The sequence below is a fragment of the Emydura macquarii genome, unplaced genomic scaffold (assembly GCF_026122565.2).
Source record: "Emydura macquarii macquarii isolate MOO-44397 ecotype Brisbane River unplaced genomic scaffold, CSIRO-AGI_Emac_v2 contig_2205, whole genome shotgun sequence".
Taxonomy (NCBI): domain Eukaryota; kingdom Metazoa; phylum Chordata; order Testudines; family Chelidae; genus Emydura; species Emydura macquarii.
In genome coordinates, this window is record NW_027132342.1 from 23,434,892 (window position 1) to 23,456,323 (window position 21,432).

The window sequence follows — 21,432 nt, forward strand, 5'->3', positions numbered from 1 at the left end:
GTTAGACCTAATTTACCTGTCTCAATTTCATATCTTGCAGGCCTGCTCCTCCAGCATCAGGCCAGCCCCATTCTCAGGCCACCACCTGGTGGCTGTGACTGCCTCATTGATGCCTGAGAGGCTGGGACAAGCCAGCCTACTGGCCTTTCAATAACAGCCTGTTGGAGGATGTGGGCTTGTGGCATCTTTCTTGGAGTTCTGGCTGAGAGAGAAGTATGCCTTTCTCTCAGTGCAGAGGTAGTGGGATGTAGGTAAGGTCTGTGCTTGGCTTTTCTGCCACAACTACACCAGAGGGGCCTGCCAGTGGAGGAGTGCAATGATAGAGCAGCTAGAGCTGGAGGGTTGCAGTTGGTAAGGCACCTGGCCACTTGCCTTGGGGATCCATCCTTCTGCAGAGAGTTTTAGGAAAAGTATGATGAGCTCCAGCTGTAAGGCCCAGAGGATCTAGAACTTGGGCCTGCAAAGCTTCTACCCAGCAGCAGCTGAAACTAGTTTGTGCTCCATTACTCACAACCCATTGTAGACACAGACCATGGGAAATCCTGCCCTTGGGGGTTCTGACAGGCAGCAGCCTCATTGCTCCTGATTGTCTCCCTGTCCTATATAAACCCTTGGCGTGTTCCAGGAAGTGTCCAGACAACAGTGTGGATTTCCTGTAGTTGCCATGACCTTTCCTGTGCTTGAACGCCTGGCTTTGATCTCGGCTTAATTTGGACTTCACCCCCAGACCCTGATACCTGACTCAGACTGACGCTGGCCTGGAACCTGACTACAAACTACTCCACTACTCCCAGCCTCAGCTTTGAACTTGCTCTGACCCTTGGTCCCAACTGCTCTTGTTAGGATCCTAATTACCAGGCCCTCAACAGCCACTCAGCCTGGTATGCCTTCATTTGAACCCTCACCCAGCTCCCTTGGGAGATGGATTGCAGTTCCTACTTATTCTATGACCTGGAGAAAAAGAGAAGTGCCAAAAAGCATATCACCTGCCTCTAGTGGAGGACAGCACCCTTTTCATGGATCCAGTGGAGATGTGGGGAAGGACCAGGGTCTTCTATGCCACCCTTTTATCCCCAGATCTGACCAATGTTGACATCTGTGGGATCCTGTGGTATGAACACCTTATAGTCAGCATGGGTGACTGAGACCATTTAGAGCAATCTCTCACACTGGCTGAGTTCTTGGAAGCCCTCCATTTGATAGCCACCAACAAATTTCTGGGCATCTACAGGCTGACATGGAGTTCTACCCCGTATTCTGGTTTGTCTTTGGCCTGGATTTCAGCATTGCCTGGGCCGGGTTATTAGGGAGTGGGCCATGCTTGCCCTGCTGCCTAAAAAGGGGGATCTCCATGACCTCAAGAATTGGTGCCCAGTTTTGTTCCTCAGTATGGATTACAAGGTTGTAGTAAAAGCTATCTTGCTGCAACTGAAGTCCATGCTGTCAAGTGTGATCAACCCCAGCCAGCCCTACGCTGTCTTGGGCCAGACCATCTTCAATAATCTCTATTTGGTCTAGGACCTACTCAATCTAGTGTGCAGGGATAGTCCAGCTCTATCTGAAGCAGGAGAAAGCAGTTGACAGGGTTGATCACAGATATCTCATGGGCACTCTGCAGGTGTTCAGCTTAAGGCCCAACTTTGTGGGGTTTATCTAAGTGCTCTATGTTTCTGCAGAGTGCCTGCAGTAGTCTGCAGACCAAACCTGCATTAGGGACTGTAGCTCTTGAACTCGGGTCATAGGGCTCTTGAAAGTTAGTAAGCTCAAACCTGCCACCCAGGGATCTGCTGAAAGTTGCTGGAATAGAAGCTGGACTCTAGTTGGCAGAATACTGGGGGTCCTTATTGGTTCACAATTTCTATATAAACCCAGTACAGGAACAGGAAGTTGTCCATGTAAGTGGATTCTCCCTGCTTTGGACTACTTCCCCTATGATACCTACTTCTACTGCCTATCTCCTGGTAACCTGACCCTGCCTGCCTCCTGCCTCCCGGTTTGTCCTTTGGCTTGTCTTGAACTCTGATATCATGATATCTTGACCCTGCCTGCTCTCTGACACCTGACTCTCAGATTGCCCTCTGGCCTTTCTTGGATTATGACATCCTGGTATCTGACCCGGCCTGGCTTCTGAATCCTGCTCCCATCACTATGTCAGACTGCACATGTTCCAGTCATGGTAACCTGTCACCTTTGTTCAAGGAGTATGTTAGGGCTTCCTGTGGTCCCGCTAGCTCTGTGCCACTGCTGTTGAGCCCTTCCTCTGTCTCCTCTGCAAGATGCCGATGGGGTTGTTGCTACAGGATTCAGACTTGAGCGTGGTCCTGTTGGTATATTCTGATGTATTCCTCGCAGCCCAGGAGACCTGGTGTGGTGGAGGCTTGTCAAGCCATCTATTCAGCAGCCTCCTCTACCTGGGTCAAGAGCTCTGGCCTGATGGTTGGGGATGGGTGGCAGGCAGGCTGCTTCCCACTCACGCTCTAGGCCATCTGGTGGGGTGTGGGTCTGCTGGCCTGAGTGTGTACCTTTCTGATATAAATCGCTCCCCACTGGAGAACTGGATTGATCTGGAGGCCAAGGTGTCTGATTAGTTGTGGAGGTGGATGGGGTCTAACTCTAGTGCCTTTCCCTTCAGGAGAGAGTGCTGGGGCTCAACCAATTGGTCCTGTCCATGCTCTGACACCAGTTCAGCACCCTGAGTCTGCCACCAGGAACCCTGTTCAGCCTCCAGAAGAGGATCCTGGAGCTTTTTTTCTGGCCAGGGTGTGTAGAGATCAGGAGGTACTGGGAAAAATGCAGCTAGAACTTCAATAAAAGGTTTTGGAGGCACTGGAAGGGGGGCTGCAGTCTGATGCATGTGCCAGATGTGTGCCAAATCTCCCTCTTGGTGCAAAAGGGACAGGTGTCAGGGAGTTTGTGAATTGCACTACCTACATGCCCGTTTTTATGGCTCTATGGAGGGCAACTAATATCCTTGGTGGGCCATGGAACCAGCATGGAGTACAGAGTGGATCATTGCCGTTCCTCACTGTCCTTAGGCAGTAACAGGCCCTGCCACTGGTGTCGGGGTGGAATACAAGGACAAGGAAATAGATGGTGTGAAGTATGAGCATGTACAGATGTTCTCTGGTTGTGGTTTGGAGGTGAACCAGCTGGATATCATGCTGCTGGCTCAGGTGGCATGTCAGGGGAGGCTGGGGAGCCTCACAGGTCAGGGGCCCTATGATGAGTTCCAGGGGTTGAAGGGTGGGCAGGGAGAATCCTCCTTCAGGGCCTGCTCAAGGAAAGCAAGAGAAGCAGGAGACCAGGCTATCCTCATTTCTTGGAGCATACAATAGCGGATGTGCAGACTGGACAGTTCCATATGCTGGCTGAGTGCCACAGGGTCAACCCAGTCCCTCTGATCATAGTCCAGGAGGTCTCCGAGTCTGGTGACACCAGCCAGTACTAGCCTCCTGCTGATGCTGGTAAAATGGCCATTCATCACACTGGAAAGAGGAAGCTGGATATGGAGGGTGCTCTGTGACCGTGGGACCTATTTCAGATCCTTAACTTGGTCATGTCTCTGGGCAGAGCTTTTCTGGGTAGGGTCTACTGACTCCTTAAATGCCTTCGAGGAACAATGGGTACTTTCTGGGGTTTTCTGTTTGGTGTTTCCCTATGGCTACCTTGTTTGTAACCTTTGGCCTCACTCCCACTCCTCTCTTTTCATTCGTTGTCCCAGGAACTCACTAGTAGCCTGGACTTTGTGGTTCCTCCGAGGGGTCAGGCCTTTAGTTATGAGCAGGCTTAGACCCTCCTGTTACAGTATGACAAGTAGTACACACCCCTTCCAACTTCTGCAACAAATGAGACGGGGGTCTTACAGACTTATTCCAAGAGCACCGTTCATTCTATGCACCGAATAAGGCAGGGGTCCGATGGAAAAAATAGCATGTGATCATGTAAAGACTATATCATAATATACATGCACAAGTGGGGGGAATTAAGGTTGTATGGGCAACCTTAATTCTGACATTTCCTAACTTTTGAGTGCTTGATTTTGCAATTTTAATGTTTTTTCATGTAGCTTTTTCTTTTGGGGGATATAATTTTCTAGGTTTTTTGTTTTTAAAAAAAGCAAACTAAAAAAATTGACACTTATGTGGGGCATCAGCATGGCTGGAACTCTAAATTCACAGCACTGACCTCTGCCACTTGAGCTAATAGAATAAGTGATAGTAGTAGTCGCTTGTCATTCTGAATGCCAGTCACTAAAGGGGGGGGGAGGGTGAGACACACACACACTTGACCAGTGGGTTTTAGTGTTATTTTTTGACAGCAGAGGAATGTTGAGATTTAGGAATGCTGGATTCTAATCCAGATTCTGAAAGGACTGTTTCTAGTGATTTCAGACATGTCTATCCCTGTCTCCTCCGGCCTTTTCCAATCCTGTCCCTCCCACACACTCCCTAGCTCCTCCTTCCAATCCTAGGCACCCCATATAGTCCCAGTTGCCATCCTTCTCCCTTTTTCCCCAGTGTCATGGCCCTGCCAGGCCAAGTCTCCCCTGGCACCTCATCTGACATCAGTCTTCCCATTCCCCCAGTTCCTGTCTCCTTGCTAAGCCAGTCCTAGTCTCCCCACAAGGCTCTTGTTTCAGTCTACTCCTTCCTCTTCCCTCCCTCACAGTCTTCCATTTCCCCCAGTCCAGCTTTTGTCCCCCCTGCATTTGAGTCAAGCTGTTTTCATTTTCTTGCTACTGGGGCGCCAGTAGGGGGAGCACTGAGAACACAGGAGAAACAGTCTCCCTGCTCTCAGTTCCTGTGCCTGGTGACACAGCAGCTCACAGAAGATGGGAATAACAATTTCAGGAAAGTCCTGCTCAGTGTTGTGTTCACAGCACACACACAGAAAAGTTAGATTTCAAACAAAAAATACTCTTGCTGGTGGACTGCAGTGTAGCACTACTTTATTTCTTAGAATTCAGAACAATAAAACATAAGAACACCAAAGCAGGCGAACCAAAGCAGGCTGCTCCCTAAAACAAAGAGGCAGCACTCACCCCACTTTACTCTAAAATGGCTGGCTGTAAACTGATTACACAGATTACAAACTGATTACACTTCCTTACAAAGCCCTCAAGCTTGCAAGCAGGAGCAGGAAAACCCCGTGACGTTTAAAGTGACAGCCTACATTTTTATCACACTTTTAAATACATCATACTCAATCCTTGCAGCCCTGTGATGGAGCATGCTCGATACATCTGGAATCTATAACAAATCTCTACTAAGACTTTTTTCAAAGGTTTGCTGCTTGGTCAGACTTGGGCAGTTTTTCATGGGATAGAAAAAGGGACATCCCAAACAGCAAGGATCCTCTTGCCAAATTTCAAGTGTTTTTTCTAAAGTATTGAAGCACTAGAGCGTCTCAACTAAAATATTGTAACTTTTTTAACATGTGCAAAACAATTGATTTTTTTCTTAATCTTGTTCCCAAAAACAGCTGAACCATTTTTGCTGAAACGTTAATAATAATAAATATTAATAATAATAATTAATAAATAAATAAAAAGCTTGTGGCAGCTACCCAGCACAATAAATTTCATCTTGAATGTTTACATTTTGGCAAAGTTGTAATCAACTGAACATTTGGTCTTATAATGGAAAGCATTGTGCAACCGTAATTATAGGCACAACCAGTACCTCTTCTAATGAGGATCCTTGTGGAAGATGTTGCTGAATACATTGTCATTTTTTCTTCTCTAACAAAATTAAAATATCTGAGCTACATATAATAGTGTTATCATTTAAAAGCAATAATAAATGGGTCCATTTAGAACTAATATTAGGAAACAATTATTCTCATTATTAGGGCCTCTCTCAATAATATGTAAGATCAGAATATTAAAAAGGTCTTTGTATTTCTTATTTCCACTCTCTTCAGAGTTCCAACTGAACTTATATTTCAGATTCATTATCTGTTATCCTGTCCATTTGATTCCAAAGATGTATCCCATTTTCTTTCATAGTAGCAGTAACTATGTCACGTAGTTCAGAATTAGAGATCTTGAGATTCATTACTTTATTTTCTAGTTGTTTTACAGTTCCTGCAGTGTATTATTGGATACATTCAGCCTGGGTTTAGTCCTCCAGACAGGGAAGAGGGGGGTTATTCCTTTGGTAGAGGTTATGGCAGAGTTGTCCTTATGCCCTTACTGCTAGAATGACCTCTTTTGGCCCTGGGCAGCTAGGTATAATTTAGAGCAGAGGTTCCCAAACATTTTTATTGCATACCCCCTTCCATATCTACCAGCTACCTGCATACTCCTACCCATCTTATGATTGATACTTTGTCATCTTAACACTACTTGTCTGTAGCCATCAATCCATATTTCACTGTTCTGTATAGATATATTATAGTGCGGCATATACAACTGAAAAAAAAACCCTGACTTAATTCTGAGCTCAGTTAGACTTGACAGTTGCTGGGCCACTGAAACCATGCTGTATGTTGAGTGGAGGTGAAGGCTCTGTATATCAGTGTCTCTATGTATCTGTGTTCTCATTGGTACATCTTGAAGTAAATTAACTAATGTATTTTATATAACAAATTCTCACATAGTTTTAAAGTTTTTTCTGAGTAGCCTATTATGAAAATAAAATCCTCCATTATACAATTTCTCCCACATACCCCCCAGATATGTCTGTATGCGTACGTAGGATCCTCAGGATTGCTCTAATTTAGGCTGGGGAGCAAATCAGTCCCTGACTTGGCCCAGAATTAGAGACTGTGGCATAAAGCCACCATTGCCTCATGTCTTGCAGAAAGTACAACAGAGCCAGATTTGAGAGGTAGGCCCCTTTCATGGTAAAGTCTCTACATTATACATGCAGGTAATATTCATATGAAATATTATGCACAGTTTTGTAACTGCCAAATTATTTTGTCAGATTCATAAAACTCCCCTTGACTTCACTATCAGTTGAAAACACATAGTTTTGGCCTATAATGTATTTTCTGCTTCAAAACTGCCACAGAACAGGGATAATGCAGTCTTCAAGAGGCAGGGACCTTTGTATCAATGTTACTGTAGTTTCCAAGGGTTAAATAAAAGAATGTAAAATAACTGGAAACTGGAGAGAAGGGGAGACCAGATTTAGAGGACAAATGTCCTACAGCTGAATGACTCTTGCAGTCCAAACCTCCATCTCTGAAACTGTTATTACAAGTGAGTATTCAATAATTGTTCCTAACATGGCATCTGTAGCAAATATAAGTTAATAAGTAGGCTTTAGAATTATGTGATGAAAATGCTAAAAAGCTCTAGCAGTTAACATCTTTAACATTTTGGTGACACTGAATAATTCTAATGGATACTGATTTAAAGTCAACTTATTGGCCACACTTCTACAGACTGAAGGTAGTTATGCAAAAATGCAAATAATATAAGCAGAGAAACAGTTCACTGTTTGATTGTAGATCTCAGATGTGTGGCATGCATTGCCATATTTCCACTGGGTGCACAGTCGCAGATTATTTTTTAGCCCAGAGTGGTCAAAGATCAGAATTTCAAGCTGAATATTTTGAGGGGAAAATTTTAACTGAAAGTGATAGAGTGAATGCTGGACTAGGATAAGAAGGATTTAATGGAGTGCCTTGGAACCAGGGGTCTGTCTAGGTCTTGTCTGAACAAGATCTGTCTAGGTAGTGAAGTATATATGCAGTGGCTTTGACTAATGTGAGGGAAGGTCCAAACTTTGCACTGTTGTTATACAAGGTGAGAGGGAGAGACTGTGGAGGCTGCCATGAGAGGATGGAGACTTGGGCTATGAATTGAGAGGAGTGTTTTTATTTTTATTTGGACTGATTGTGAACTATAGTTGAGAGTAGTAAAGAGACTGTTTTGTTGAGTCCAGGGATGTGGAAGTCTGGATAAATAAAGAAGGTTTTCTCCTTCTGTCCTCCCCTCTTTGGGTGCTGGTTTGTGCTCTTGAGTGCTGGGGATGTCCAATTTATATGATAACCAGTGTGTCACATGCACACACTAGCCAATATAAAAAATAACTCTCCTCAAGACAGAAAACTATGCTTAGATCCTAAAACATATGCTGAGCAAAATTAGCCAAAAGCATGTTGAAGAGGGTGCAGGTGAGCTTCACTGTAGATGGAGATTCCACAGCTACCTTCTGGAGGGGTAATTCAGGGTGCTCAACATCTGAGATTATCAGGAGTCAAATCCTGGCCTCATTAGAATCAATAGTTTTGCCATTGATTTTGGTAGGGCCAGGACTTCACTCTAAATCTTTTACTGTTATGAATATCTAATACTTATTTCATATATTAGTAATCAATACAGATGGCATCTTTGAGTCTTTTATTAAACCTTTTTACCCCATTAGTCTCTTATGGTTTTCTTTCTGGCTATTCCGTTATGGGCATCTTGTATAATATCTCTTTAAGGTTTTTTTTTTTTTTTTGTTAGTATATATGCTTTTCTGATATTGATAACCCTTTTAGGTTAGGACAATTGGTCTTCTGGAATTTTAGCATTTCTATTAGGGTGAAACTGTATGTAACCTATTGTTAATATATTAAACTCAATTAATTCAGGATCCTTGACCTAATGACTTCTACTTACCTTTACATGTTACCAATTCTTTTCTGGTGGTGCGTGCTATGTATAAGAGAGTCTAATTCTTGTTTGTATTTTAATTTCTTGTAATTCAAAGCCATTTTTTATGAAATGAGAAACATTTATGGAGGACTTCTGCTTCACTAAAGATTTCCTCCCAACCATTATGTGTATAGTTGGAGTCATCCAAGAGCACTAATTCATTTATTCTAGCCATCTGTCTAATGTCTCAGAATCTATTTGTCCTTATTTACTCTTTGATGGGACAGTCTAGAAATATTCTGCCTATAAAGTATTTCCATTTCCTTTGGTTTTTATCCATAGCATTTAATTCAAGTTACATGAGCCTGACTTATCTCAATTTTATATTTGCATGTTTTACATAAAGCAATCACCCCTCTCCTTCCTCTATCATTTGTGAATAGTTTATATTCATCTGTTGTTCATTAGCATTTTATCTATTTGTCCCACTATATTTCTGTAATAGCTAAATAATCATATTATCTCTAGCATAATTCCAGTTCATCCATTTTATTATACATATTCCTTGCAGTTATGTTAAAGGAGCCTCTCATTTTATACAGTCTTAACATTTTTTAATTTAGACTACAGAGCATGTTCTGTGACTTACTTTCACTTGCCTATGAAGTTACAGATTAGTTTGTTGCATTTTTGTAGTTGTCAGGTGCTGTTGCAGTTCTCTGCCTCTTACTATAGGGGGCATCTTTAATTTTGGTCTGTGGGCTGGGCGTACACTTAGAACTACTTATCCTTTTTGTATGTAGTAAACCAGTTATTTTAGTAGTGCAGATAATTGGACACATAGGTGGTGACAGTCTCAGCTCATCTTACAGATCAGTGAAGGACGTATAGTCCTCTTAACAATATAAGTGGACCAGCTTTGCTGAAAATTCACTCTCCCATTTTCTCTACTCCACCTCGTCAATCTTGTTCTTCACTCTTCCTTTGTATATGGAATAAGCAGTATAGCTCTGGGATCATCAGTTGAGCTGGTTATGCCTTCATTTTCTATCCTAAGACTCAGAAATCAAGTCATTAGTGAGTTTGTTCAATGTATTTCCCTCTTCTTATTTAGAGGGGACCCCTGGGAAAGGAGGGAGTAACTGGAGATAAGGAGGGGGAGAGTGTTGCACAGAGTTCCCCATATAGGTTCAAGTTTCCTGAACTCACATCTTCAAGCAAGCCTGCAGGTATTTTAGTCAAATTCTAGTTCTGGGAGCCAAGTGGCAGAGTGCAGTTGGCAAACTCCAAATAAGATTACTTGTTACACCATATTTGGAGTACAGTGTCCAGTATTAGTCACCTTATCTGAATCAAGAAATAAAGTTGGAGAAAGCAGGACTCAGGTATCAGAAGTTTCAGATGAGATGTTATGATTAAAACACTTAAATTAAAGCTGAGTGGTTGTGAAATTAAGTTTGACTGACCTGAGGTGGGTGGACAGGCTGGAACTGGAAGACTAGAATTGGAGTTATTTTATTATGCCAGCAGTGAAGAAAGCTTTTTATTATATCTTTTAGGAAATATTTCTATATTTTTGGAGTGGCATAGGCAGTCTGACACAGTTATGAAAACAAAATTAGGCAAGTGTGCCAAAGCATGGGATAGGCATTGTTTATTTTATATCTAAATAATTTTTGTGATTAGAAGTAGATTGTCACCTTTGTTGGGGAACAGGGGACAGAGTAGCATTTTTGGTTAAGGGAGTGCTTTTTTTCTTTGTCAACATGGTTAAAGTTTATGTATTTCAAATGTAAACATATAGAATAAAAATGACAGAAGGTAGCATCACATAATTCAAGACAGCAAGGGCCTGGGGGCTGCTCTAATCCCACACAACTATAGAACAATAGAACTCCTTCATGACCCAAGCCCTGTAGAGTTCACCCAATCCTCTTAATAATCCATGCAAGAATGCTGTTGCTATGGCAACACATTTTGTAGCACTACTTGACTGTCAAAATAACCTAATAAAATAACATGTTTAGAAAATGAATCTTAAAATGCAAAGTAAACAAACATGCACTCTTAAAAGCCCCCTCCTCTTTCCCTCAAGAAAAAACAACCAACAAAAAAACCTGAAAAAAACAACCTAGAATGTGATTCTCCAGTCTTGTAATGGGTGATGCAGCAAATATAAACCAAGGGAGTTAAATTGGTGGAGAGCAACAAAATCTGAATTTAATCTTGGGTCAAAGGGCTGGGGTCTGAATTTAGGTCTACTTACTCTCTTCAGGCTACAGAGAAATGCCCATATATGTTTTTGGGAGGTTAGCATAAAGAGCAAAGGTTGAATGCACTTAACTAAATTTTTACTTAATGTATGACATATATGGGTGCAAAACCTTCTTGTCATATTCAGCATCAGTCAGCGGGGAAAATAAGTTCATCTTCAGAACTCTGCTATTTCTGTCCTGTTTCTTTTTTTCCCTCCACTCTTTCTCTTGCTCTTTGGTGTCTGTGTTCCCTCTGCATTTTTTTCCTTGCAGCAAGTCCTACTCATTTCCCTTTTCTATCTGCTAAAATGATCTGCAATGAACTTGTTAATGTTGACATTTGTATCATCAATCACCTTTAGAGTTGATATCATGTGGGGTGTGGGAGGCCACATTTGTCAGTCACTGTCTCAAGCTGCTTGCAGACTCAGGAAGACAGACATTACATTGGTTTACACTCAAGTCCCACTCACATTTTGCAATCATGAGAGCTCCAAACTTTTTTTTTTTTTTTTTTTTAATGAAAGTTAAGAATCTGAATGTTAGCTGGGCCACATAAACATATCATACAGGCTGGAACTGGTCCGTGGGCCAGGTATTCTATACCCCTGAATTAGACATGAGCAAAATAATCACATGGGATGTGGAATTAAGATGGAATTGTAAGTTACAAGATGTTAGTTTTTATTTACTGTAACTTTGTTCTAAGGGTGGGATTTTTCAGAAGCATGTGGCATTGACTTATATCATGACTTGGATTAAGATTTTGTCATAGTTATTTTTAGTAAAAGTCACAGACCGGTCGTGGGCAATAAATAAAAATTCACAGACGTCTGCGACCAGTCCATGAATTTTACTAAAAATAATGAGGGGGATAACTGAAGCATGAGGGGGGATGACAGCCTGTGCCCCACTGCGGCGGAGGAAGAGGGGCAGCACCCGCTACCCATGGTGGCTCAGAACTTCATATCCCACTGCTGCAGCTCAGAGCTCCGCATCCTCCTGCTGCCCACAGCAGCTGAGAGTTCCTGGGTCCTCACTGTGGGGGCTCAGAACTCCAGGGCCCCCGCCTGCGAATAGCTATGACCCTGCCACACCAGCGCTGAAGTGGAAAATGTGACAGAAGTCTCTGAAAGTCATGGAATCTGTGACTTCTGTGTCCTCCATGATATAATCTTATCCTTAATCATGAACTACTGAAATAAATAATAAAACTGAGATTCACTTCAGTGGGATCAAAGATAGGCTAACACAGTATAACTTTGAAAATCCCATCCTACAACCCGGTACTAAGGATGGGGACAGCAGGTGGGATCACAATCAAGAAAAGGGGGATGATCTGTGTAAATAGAAAAATGCCCACCTTTTCTCCCAACAGCCATTATAGAATCATGACAGTGTTGAAAATGAAACCATAAAATGTGTTACAGATATCCCCAGTGACCGCACAGTAGGCATAATTTTGACTCCCAGTCCCTGTACAACTGGGGTTTGAAGCAGGAAAGAAAATGATAACAATAGAATCATTTTATCTGAAATCCCTTGCCCTTGCAGTTTAGGGCAAACAAACACAGCAGCTTGTTTTTAAATAAAAAATGAATAAGTATTGTTCACCATACATAAGTTACCTTTATTTCATCGTTGGTAAAATCAAACTAAAAATGAAATCCTAAATTGTGATTAAATTTCTACTAATTCTCTGCAAAAGCCATTGGCCAATTCAAGCTAAAATGGTTGTAGTTATATTTTAAAATTAATATAATAATTGGCTATGGAAACAAGATCCCATTATCTTGTGGTGTTTCTGCAATCTTCTAATTACTGTGCAATTTCTAAGAGCAGTAAAAATTTAATAACAATGTTAGTTTTCATTCATTGCAACTGTAGTGAAAAATAAGAATGTAAAAGCTAAAGTTTAAATTAAAATAAACATACTTTATTTTTCAATTGAAATGTTGCCAGGCATTTGGTTCTGTACATCATACATAATCTGAACATTATTTGTAGACTGAAAGTGAACAGTAAGAGTCACTTAATGTCTATGTGGAATCCTATTTAAAATACAGCTTATTGTAGCTCAGCACATATAGTTTTTTCTTTAGATAATATAATATGCTTTAATGATTATTGATTGAATAGATGCACTGTATTAAGTTGAAAATGCAGTATATTTATCTGCTTCTAGAAATGTGAAGATTCTCAATCAATCTTAGTGTTGTTAACTATGATAAAATAAAGCAAAATGTTTCTGCATTATGTGCCAGTAAACTTAATTTTGAAAGTAGTACTACTTTGTCCACAGAGATCTTCATCAACAAACCTATCTCTGGGAGAGGAGGAAGAGGAAGATGCCCGGGAAAACAGTTGTGGACCTGCAGGTTTATGGGAGGCACTAACACCCTGCAATGGGTGTAGGAACCTTGGATTCCCCATTCTTACACAGGTATTTTACCTTTCCATCTTAAAATGTGTAAGCTATAGAGTATTCTCACAATCTCTTCTCTGCCAGACCTTTTGCCGCTGTTTCTGTTATCATGTTCCTAAATCCACAGGAGTGCACAGTATCATCTAGATTATAAATGTAATCTACTTGCACAAAAATATCTACAACACACTTCCATCTATAGAAAATAACACTTTTTCCTATGCTTTCCCTTTAGAAAACAGTAACATTTAAAAATGGACCAATGTACAGAAAAAGGATTCTCTTGAGCAATAGACATCCGATTGAAGTAGCAAAATTCCAATTTCCTGAAAACTCTTTAAAAAGACACAGGGCAAAGGTTCCTAAGTGATTACGTGATCCAATGAAATTTAAGTCCTGAAGTGCCCAAGTCACTTTTGAAAATGGCTATGGCTACACTGACGGTGGCAAAGTCACCATCATCAGGTTGATTTCTCTGGATTGACTGAGCAGTCAGTGAAGACCTGCTCAGTGGATCCAGAAATCAACATACTAAGACCCCTTCGCAAGTGGCTCAGTGCAGTGAAGACGGCACACAGAAGAGGAGCAGAGAAGTCGATGGGAGTTACGCAAGTTTTTTGCGTAGCTTGTATAACTCCCGTCGACTGCTGCCGAATCCCGGAGGTAAGTGTAGACAGGGTCTCAGTTGCCTAAATCACATAGGCACTTCTGAAAATTTTATCTGCAATCTTTTAACTACAAAAATCATCTTCATGTAATTTAAAAGGGGCAAACATCTTATTGTATTACCCATCTAGTTTAGCTTAATGTACAAAATGTTCAGTTCACTAAGGCACTTTTAAATGTTTGTTTACTCCAGTTTTAGGTAGACTATTCTTCTTGGGAAATTCACAAGGCAACTGTGGGGATCAGGGGAAATGAATTTCTTCAAAGTCACATAAAGCCATTGGGATCACTGTACAACTGCTACTGCATACGCATTGGACAAATTCTCCTCTCAGTTTTGTAACATGAAAGTTTGGCCCTATATGTCTATATATTTTAGGAAAGAGTACTTCTTGAGCTTAATATCTTAAATTTTCTTGGAGAGGGTATTTACATATAACATTTTAGATGAGTTTAAAATATATGGCTCTCTTTCAACTACATCAAGCTTTCAGTAATAAGTTGTTTTGGGGTTTTTGTTTGTTTAATTTTTAGAGCATGAAATCTACAGTATGCAAGGACAGATGTTGTTTCCCCCCTCCCCCAAGGAATAAGGAAATGTCACATATTTTTATGCTATTTTAAAACAAACATTTGTTAATATTGGAGCTGGTTGAAAATGTTCCAATAGAACCGTTTTCCATTGGAAAATATTGATTCAGTGAAGCTGAAACATGTTTCAACTTTTGTTATATTATAAAATTAGAATATAATAGTCAATATGATATTTATGAAACATTTCATGAAAATTCCAAGATTTCAATTTTTCTTCTCAGTTTGGGATTAAACAAAATTTTGAAATCTTAAAATTTTCTGAAGGACATAAATTCCTTTTTTTTTTTTTTTAAAACCAGCTTTGTTAGTATAATGGCACTGTAGTTCCTTCCTCTTTGAGTAGTTTTGGGGACTTAATACATAGATCTCTGAACTGGTATAATAGTATACCTCAAGACCCCTCCTTTGTAGTTTGCATAACTTCCAAAAATAATCTTTCACGTAAATCCTGACATTTGTCAAGTAATCGCTAACACTCTTGATATTATGGAGAAGGATAAAGGAAAATCGATAAGAAATGTAGAGCTAAATCCTCCTTATCCACTGAAAAGACTGAACAGTAGCATCTACCTAAACAGGTCAGCAGGTGCAAGGGGAATCCTGTGCAAGGGAAATCGTACTGCGGATGTGCAGGATGGCGCATCAGGACTGTCCAGTACATCAGAGCACTTGCTGTCTCTTTTCTCCTAGTGTAGTTTTCTCACTTCTGTTATGTTTTGCACTTCTGTTGTGCTAGTGAATGTGGGCTTGTCCAATTTCTGATTAGCTATGCCATTTTGCTATGCCTGTTTTCTTAATTGTGTTCTTACTTGGCACTAAGTTGGGTACTGGAGTAGGATAATAATGCCCATCCTCACCACCGTGCGCTCTCTTGCTTGCTTATGGCGACTGGATTTTTAAATACCCTTTAGTGTCCTGGGACTTGATCTTGCTCCATCTTTTTATGAGCTACTTCTATGTTTCTTCAACATTTCAACATTTACTTTCTACTTAATGACATTTTATAATTTTTAGACATCTTTAGCATGTGGCAAGGTGCAGTGTTATCAGATCTCCAAAAGATATACCTGTATTTTAGGTTGTTACTGGTTATCAGCTCCTACTTTTTAATAAATTGTTTGTAAAGTTGGTATTTTTACTTTGGATTTATGCCATTTATGGATTAATTACTTGTTACTCTTCCCATGGGGAATATGTGTGAATCATAGAAATGTAGGAGTGGAAGAGATCTTGATAGATCATTTAGTCCAGTCCCCTGCACTGAGGCAGGACTAAGTATTATCTAGACCAGTGGTTCTCAACCTGCGGTCCACAGGCTGCTTGCAGCCCAGTCAGCACACAGCTGCAGACTATGTGGCAACCTCAAGGCCATACAGGTACTCTGTGTGTGTGTATTGTGTGGATGCGGCCCACATAACACATAGCAAACTGCATATGCAGCCCACAATGGTAAATAGGTTGAGAACCACTGATCTAGACCATCCCCGACAGGTGTTTGTCTGTTCTGTTCTAAAAAACTTCCAGTGATGGAGATTCCACAACCTCCTGAGATAATTTGTTCCAATACTTACTACCTGTACAGTTAGGAAGCTTTTCCTAATGTCTGTCCTAAATCTCCATGGGTGCAATTTAAGCCTGTTACTTCTTGCCTCGTGGTTAAGGAGAACAATTTATCACCCTCCTCTTTATACCTTTTATGTACATGAAGATTGTTATCATGTTCCAACTCTCTTCTCTTTCCCAGACTAAACAAACTCATTTTTTGTATCTTTCCTCATAGGTCATGTTTTCTAGACCTTTAATCATTTTTGTTGCTCTCCTCTGGACTTTCTCCAGTTTGTTCACATCTTTCCTGAAATGTGGTGCCCAAAACTGGATACAATACTCCAGTTGAGGACGTATCAGTGCTGAGTAGAGTGGAAGTGTTACTTCTCATATCTTCCTTACAACATTTTGGCTATTACATCTGAAAATGTTGCTTTTTTTGCAACATTATCACATTGTAGACCCATATTAAGTTTGTGATCTACTACAGCCGCCAGATACTTTTCTGCAGTACTCCTTCTTAGACAGTCATTTCCCATTTTGTATTTGTGAAATTGATTATTCCTTCCTAAGTGTAGTACTTTGCATTTGTCCTTAGTGAATTTCATTCTATTTAATTCCCATTTCTCCAATTTGTCAAGATCATTTTGAATTCCAATCCTGTGCCCCCAAACCACTTGCAACTCCTCCCAAGCTCAGTATTGTCTACACATTTTACAAATGTACTCACTATGCCATTATCCAAATCATTTATGAAGTTCTTGAATAGAAGTTACTGGACACAGGAGAAATCCCTGCAGGACTCCACTCAATATGCTCTTCTAGTTTAACTATGAACCATTGATAACTACTCTGAGTATGGTTTTCTAGACAGCTGTGCACTCACATTACAGAAGGTTCATCAAGGCTATATTTCTTAAGTTTTTTTTGAAATGGTCATTTGAGAAATATCAAAAGCCTTACTGCTTTTGACATCTATTTCTTCCCCCCCTATGCACGAGGCTTGTTACTCTGTCAGTGAAGGATACTAGGTTGGTTTAATGTGAATTGTTGTGGACAAATCCATATTGGCTGTTACTTATTACCTTATTTTCTTCGAGGTGCTTACAAATTGATTGTTTGATTATTTGTTCCATTATCTTTCCAGGTAACGAAGTTAAGCTGACTATAATTCCCTGGGTTGTCCTTATTCCCCCTTTTTATAGATAGGTACTATATTTTCCCTTTTCCAGTCCTCTGGTATCTCTCCCATCCTCCATGAATTCTCAAAGATAATTGCTAATGGCTCTGATCTTTTCAGCCTGTACCTTAAGTATTCTAGGATGTATTTAATCAGGCCCTGCTGACTTGAAGATATCTAACTTGCATAAGTAATTCTTAACTTGTTCTTTTCCTATTTTAGCCAGAAGATCTTACTCTGTTTCCACTGATGTTCACTATGTTAGTCATCCAATCACTGCTAACTCTTTTGGTGAAAACAGAAATGAAAAAGACATTAACACTTTGGCCATGCTGTGTTTTTGTTGTTGTTGTTGGAGTCTTTCATTCCTCATGTAGTAATAGCCCTACTCTGTCCCTGGTCTTCCTTTTGCTTCTCATGTATTTGTATACTGCTTTCTTGTTACCCTTTATATCCTAGTTAGTTTAACCTTGTTTTGTGCTTTGGCCTTTCTAATTTTGTCCCTACATGCTTTGTTGTGGTGGAGTTATTTTATAGTCAACCTTTATAATTTAACCTAGTTTCTACTTCTTATATAAATCTTTTTTGGCTTTTCAGGTCATTAAAGATCTCCTGGTTAAGCCAGGGTGGCATCTTGCCATACTTCCTGTCTTTCCTATGCATTGGTATAGCTTGCTCTTTAAAAAACCGCCAGTTCTCTTGAACTCTTTTTTTCCCCCCTTAGACTTGCTTCCCGCAGGCTCAGATAGCTCATCTTGCTTCCATACTGGCTTAGCCAAATGGTCCATCTAGCCCAGTATTCTGTCTTCCAACAGTAGCCAATGCCAGGTACTTCAGAGGGAATAAACAGGACCAGTAATCATCAAGTGATCCATCCCCTGTCACCCATTCCCAGCTTTTGGCAAACAGAGGCTAGGGACACTTCAGAGCATGGTTTTTTATCCCTGCCCCTCCTGTCTAATAGCCATTGATGGACCTATCCACCATGAACTTATCTAGTTATTTTTTGAACACTGTTATAGTCTTGGCCTTCACAACATACTCTGGCAAAGGGTTCTACAGGTTGACTGTGCGTTGTGTGAAGAAATACTTCCTTTTATTTGTTTAAAACCTGCTGCCTATTAATTTCATTTGGTGACCACTAAGTCTTGTGTTATGGGAAGTAAATAATACTTCCTTATTTACTTTCTCCACATCAGTCATGATTATATAGACCTCCATCATATCACCCTTTAGTCATCTCTTCTCCAAGATGAAAATACCAGTTTTATTAATCTCTTCTCATATGGAAGGTGTTCCATACTCCTAATAATTTTTGTTGCCTTTTTATGTACCTTTTCCAATTCCAGTATATCTTTTTTGAAATGGCTGACCAGATTTGCACACAGTATTCAAGATGTGGGCGTACCATGGTTTTATAAAGAGGCAATACGATATTTTCTGTTTTACCTATTCCTTTCCTAATGATTCCCAACATTCTGTTAGCTTTTTTTGACTGCTGCTGCACATTGAATTGTTGTTTTCAGAGAACTATCCACAATGACTCCAAGATCTTTCTTGAGTGGTAACAGCTAATTTAGATGTCATCATTTTGTATTTATCGTTGGGATTGTGTTTTCCACTGTGTATTACTTTGCATTTATGAATATTGAATTTTATCTGCCATTTTGTTGCCCAGTCATTCAGTTTTGTGAGATCCCTTTGTAATTCTTCAGTCTGTTTTGGACTTAACTATCTTGAGTAGTTTTGTATCATCTGCAAATTTTGCCACCTCACGGTTTACCCCTTTTTCCAGATTATTTATGAATATGTTGAAGAGACCCATACCAACCAATTATCTGAGTTCACTAAAGCCTGTCTCCTTGAAGTTCACTGTCTTTATTCTGCTGTTTTTCCTGTTTCACCATTCCTTAGAATCATGAACTCATCATTTCATGATCTCTTTCATACATGCTGCCTTCCAGGTTCAGATTCTCAACTAGTTCCTCCCTTTTTGTCAGAATTATATCCAAAATAGCCTCTCCTCTAGTTGCTTTCTACAATTTCTGTAATAAAATGTTTCCTGCATTTCATTCCAAGATCTTGTTGGATAATCTGTGCCTTACTGTATTTCTCAAGAAATGTCTGGGTAATTGAAGTTCCCCAGGAGAGTGTTTATCAACAAAAGAGGCTTATTGTCTTGATTAAACCCCTATTCTAAATCTGGCCATACTAAAGACCATGTCAGATGCCAAAGAAACCGTATTTCTGATGTGTAATCAGCTACCACAGATAAAAAGCCACTAGGAAGATTGATGGGCATACACTTATTGCTACAGAATATGCTGATGGCAATGTTCCATACCACATAATGACAATTAAAACTTTCTGTGGGCGCTTCCTGAAAGATATGGCTGTAATTCTAGAGATGTGCAAAACTTGCTCCAAATTAAATGTTTTGCATTTTGTATCTTTGATGTATCTTTTGTGAACATATCCATGATTGACATGGCCCAAACTAAGACTATCATAATTCACACATTGATAGTGAGCCTGGGAAAATAGATGAAATTTGCAGTGTGACTTGGTCCACAGATCTGGGCTCTCAAGAGGCAAATTCCAGAATTGAGGGCTGAAAATGTAGGGCTGTTAACCTAGGCACCCAAGTTAATTTAAACTACTGCAGTATCTAATGAAGAGAGAAAGAAACTATCTTTAAGGTATCCAGGACACAAATCATGTAGAGCTTTTTAGGTTTAAACTAACACCTTGACCTGGTTCAATCCAACTCCTATGTTTCTCATGTAAAATGGCAACAAAAATATTCTTATTAGTCATGTCAGCACATTTGACATGTCAAAGATTCAGATCTCATTATGAAGACACACAGAATATAGCAGTAAAGTACTCGGCATCATCCTTTTAAAATTGCACACATTTTTCTGAGAAGCCAAATAGGTAGAATGATCTGTCAATTATCGAACGCCATCAGTTAGTCCATTTTGCATTTCTGTTCTAATTGGGAATAAATCTTAACTGTTCTATAAACATTGTATTTATAGATTAAAGGGGAATGTCACATGAAAGTTGATTTTTACTTTAGATAGGCAGTTGGGAGAATAATTCTAACTAAAGAGGTAAATTTTGATTGAGATGAAGACGATGTCTGTCTCTGACCTAATGAGCTAGCAGTATTAAGAGGAAAATAAGGATTGATTTCCAAGTTTGAGACCAATTTGATTTCTTTACTGTTTTTGTATTTTAGTTCAGAAAAAGAGCTTGGCTGGCAGTACTTCAGAACATGCAATAGCTAATATCATATCCATGCAGAATTCTGCTGCAAAGATCAATTTTCTAGCTCTCAGCTTTGAGCGTGTCACCCTTCTTTCAATCTCTCCGCTGGTTCCCCCTTCTCTATTGCTTCAACATAAGCTACTTTTATTCACTTTCAAGCTCCTTCATATTCCGTCCCCACTCTACCTATGAGCTCTCATTTCTTATCAATCTGTCAATGCTTGCCTCCAATCAGCCCACGATGACAGCCTTTATTCCCCACTTGCTAAATTTTCAAACAAGCGCTTTTATGCTTTCTCCCATTCTGCTCTTTGTGCTTTCTCCCATGCTGCTTCACATGCTTGGGTGCTGCTCATGTAAACATCTGCAAAGGTATCTCATTATCCACTTTCAAATCCCTCCTCTGAATTTTCCTTTGCGGTGATGCTTACAAAAAAACTTGACAATGGTCAGACTGGTGTGCCAGAACCATTACCTGGCCAGTTTTGTCTCATTGTAGTCTTCTACTCCCCAATCTGTTGTCTTTTATCATATTCTTAGGTTGTAAGCTCCTTGGGCAATGTGTTGTCTTTTATGTTTATATTTAGGTTGTAAGCTCTTTGTTCTGTTTTAGCACCACGCCTACCACAAAGGGGTTGTGGTCCATAACAAGGTGTTCTGGGTGCTACAGAAATACAATTAAATAATAATAATTTCTGTTGTACTGTGTGTAGGTGTCATTTAAAAAAAATCTGACAATAACTGAAGTTTCGTGAAAGTAGCTCTCGTGCTGTTAGCATAGAAATCCTGCAGTAGCAGGGATGTAGCTATTCTCAAGGCTGCTCTAAGCACTTCTGCCTCAGGTTTCCCTTTGCTGAAACCTTCAGTCAGTGAGGACATGGTAGCTCCCTACCCACTCCAG

General features: G+C 40.2%; 1 protein-coding gene across 3 annotated transcripts in view; it reads left to right on the forward strand.

Annotated features, from left to right (window-relative positions):
• Window positions 1–21,432, forward strand: part of ANKS1B (ankyrin repeat and sterile alpha motif domain containing 1B) — a 736,922-nt gene that overhangs the window by 199,564 nt on the left and 515,926 nt on the right. For all 3 annotated transcript variants that reach the window (XM_067559741.1, XM_067559742.1, XM_067559740.1), the window contains exon 10: window positions 13,151–13,291. In XM_067559741.1, the coding sequence (XP_067415842.1) occupies window positions 13,151–13,291 (141 nt within the window). The remainder of the gene's footprint in view (window positions 1–13,150; window positions 13,292–21,432) is intronic.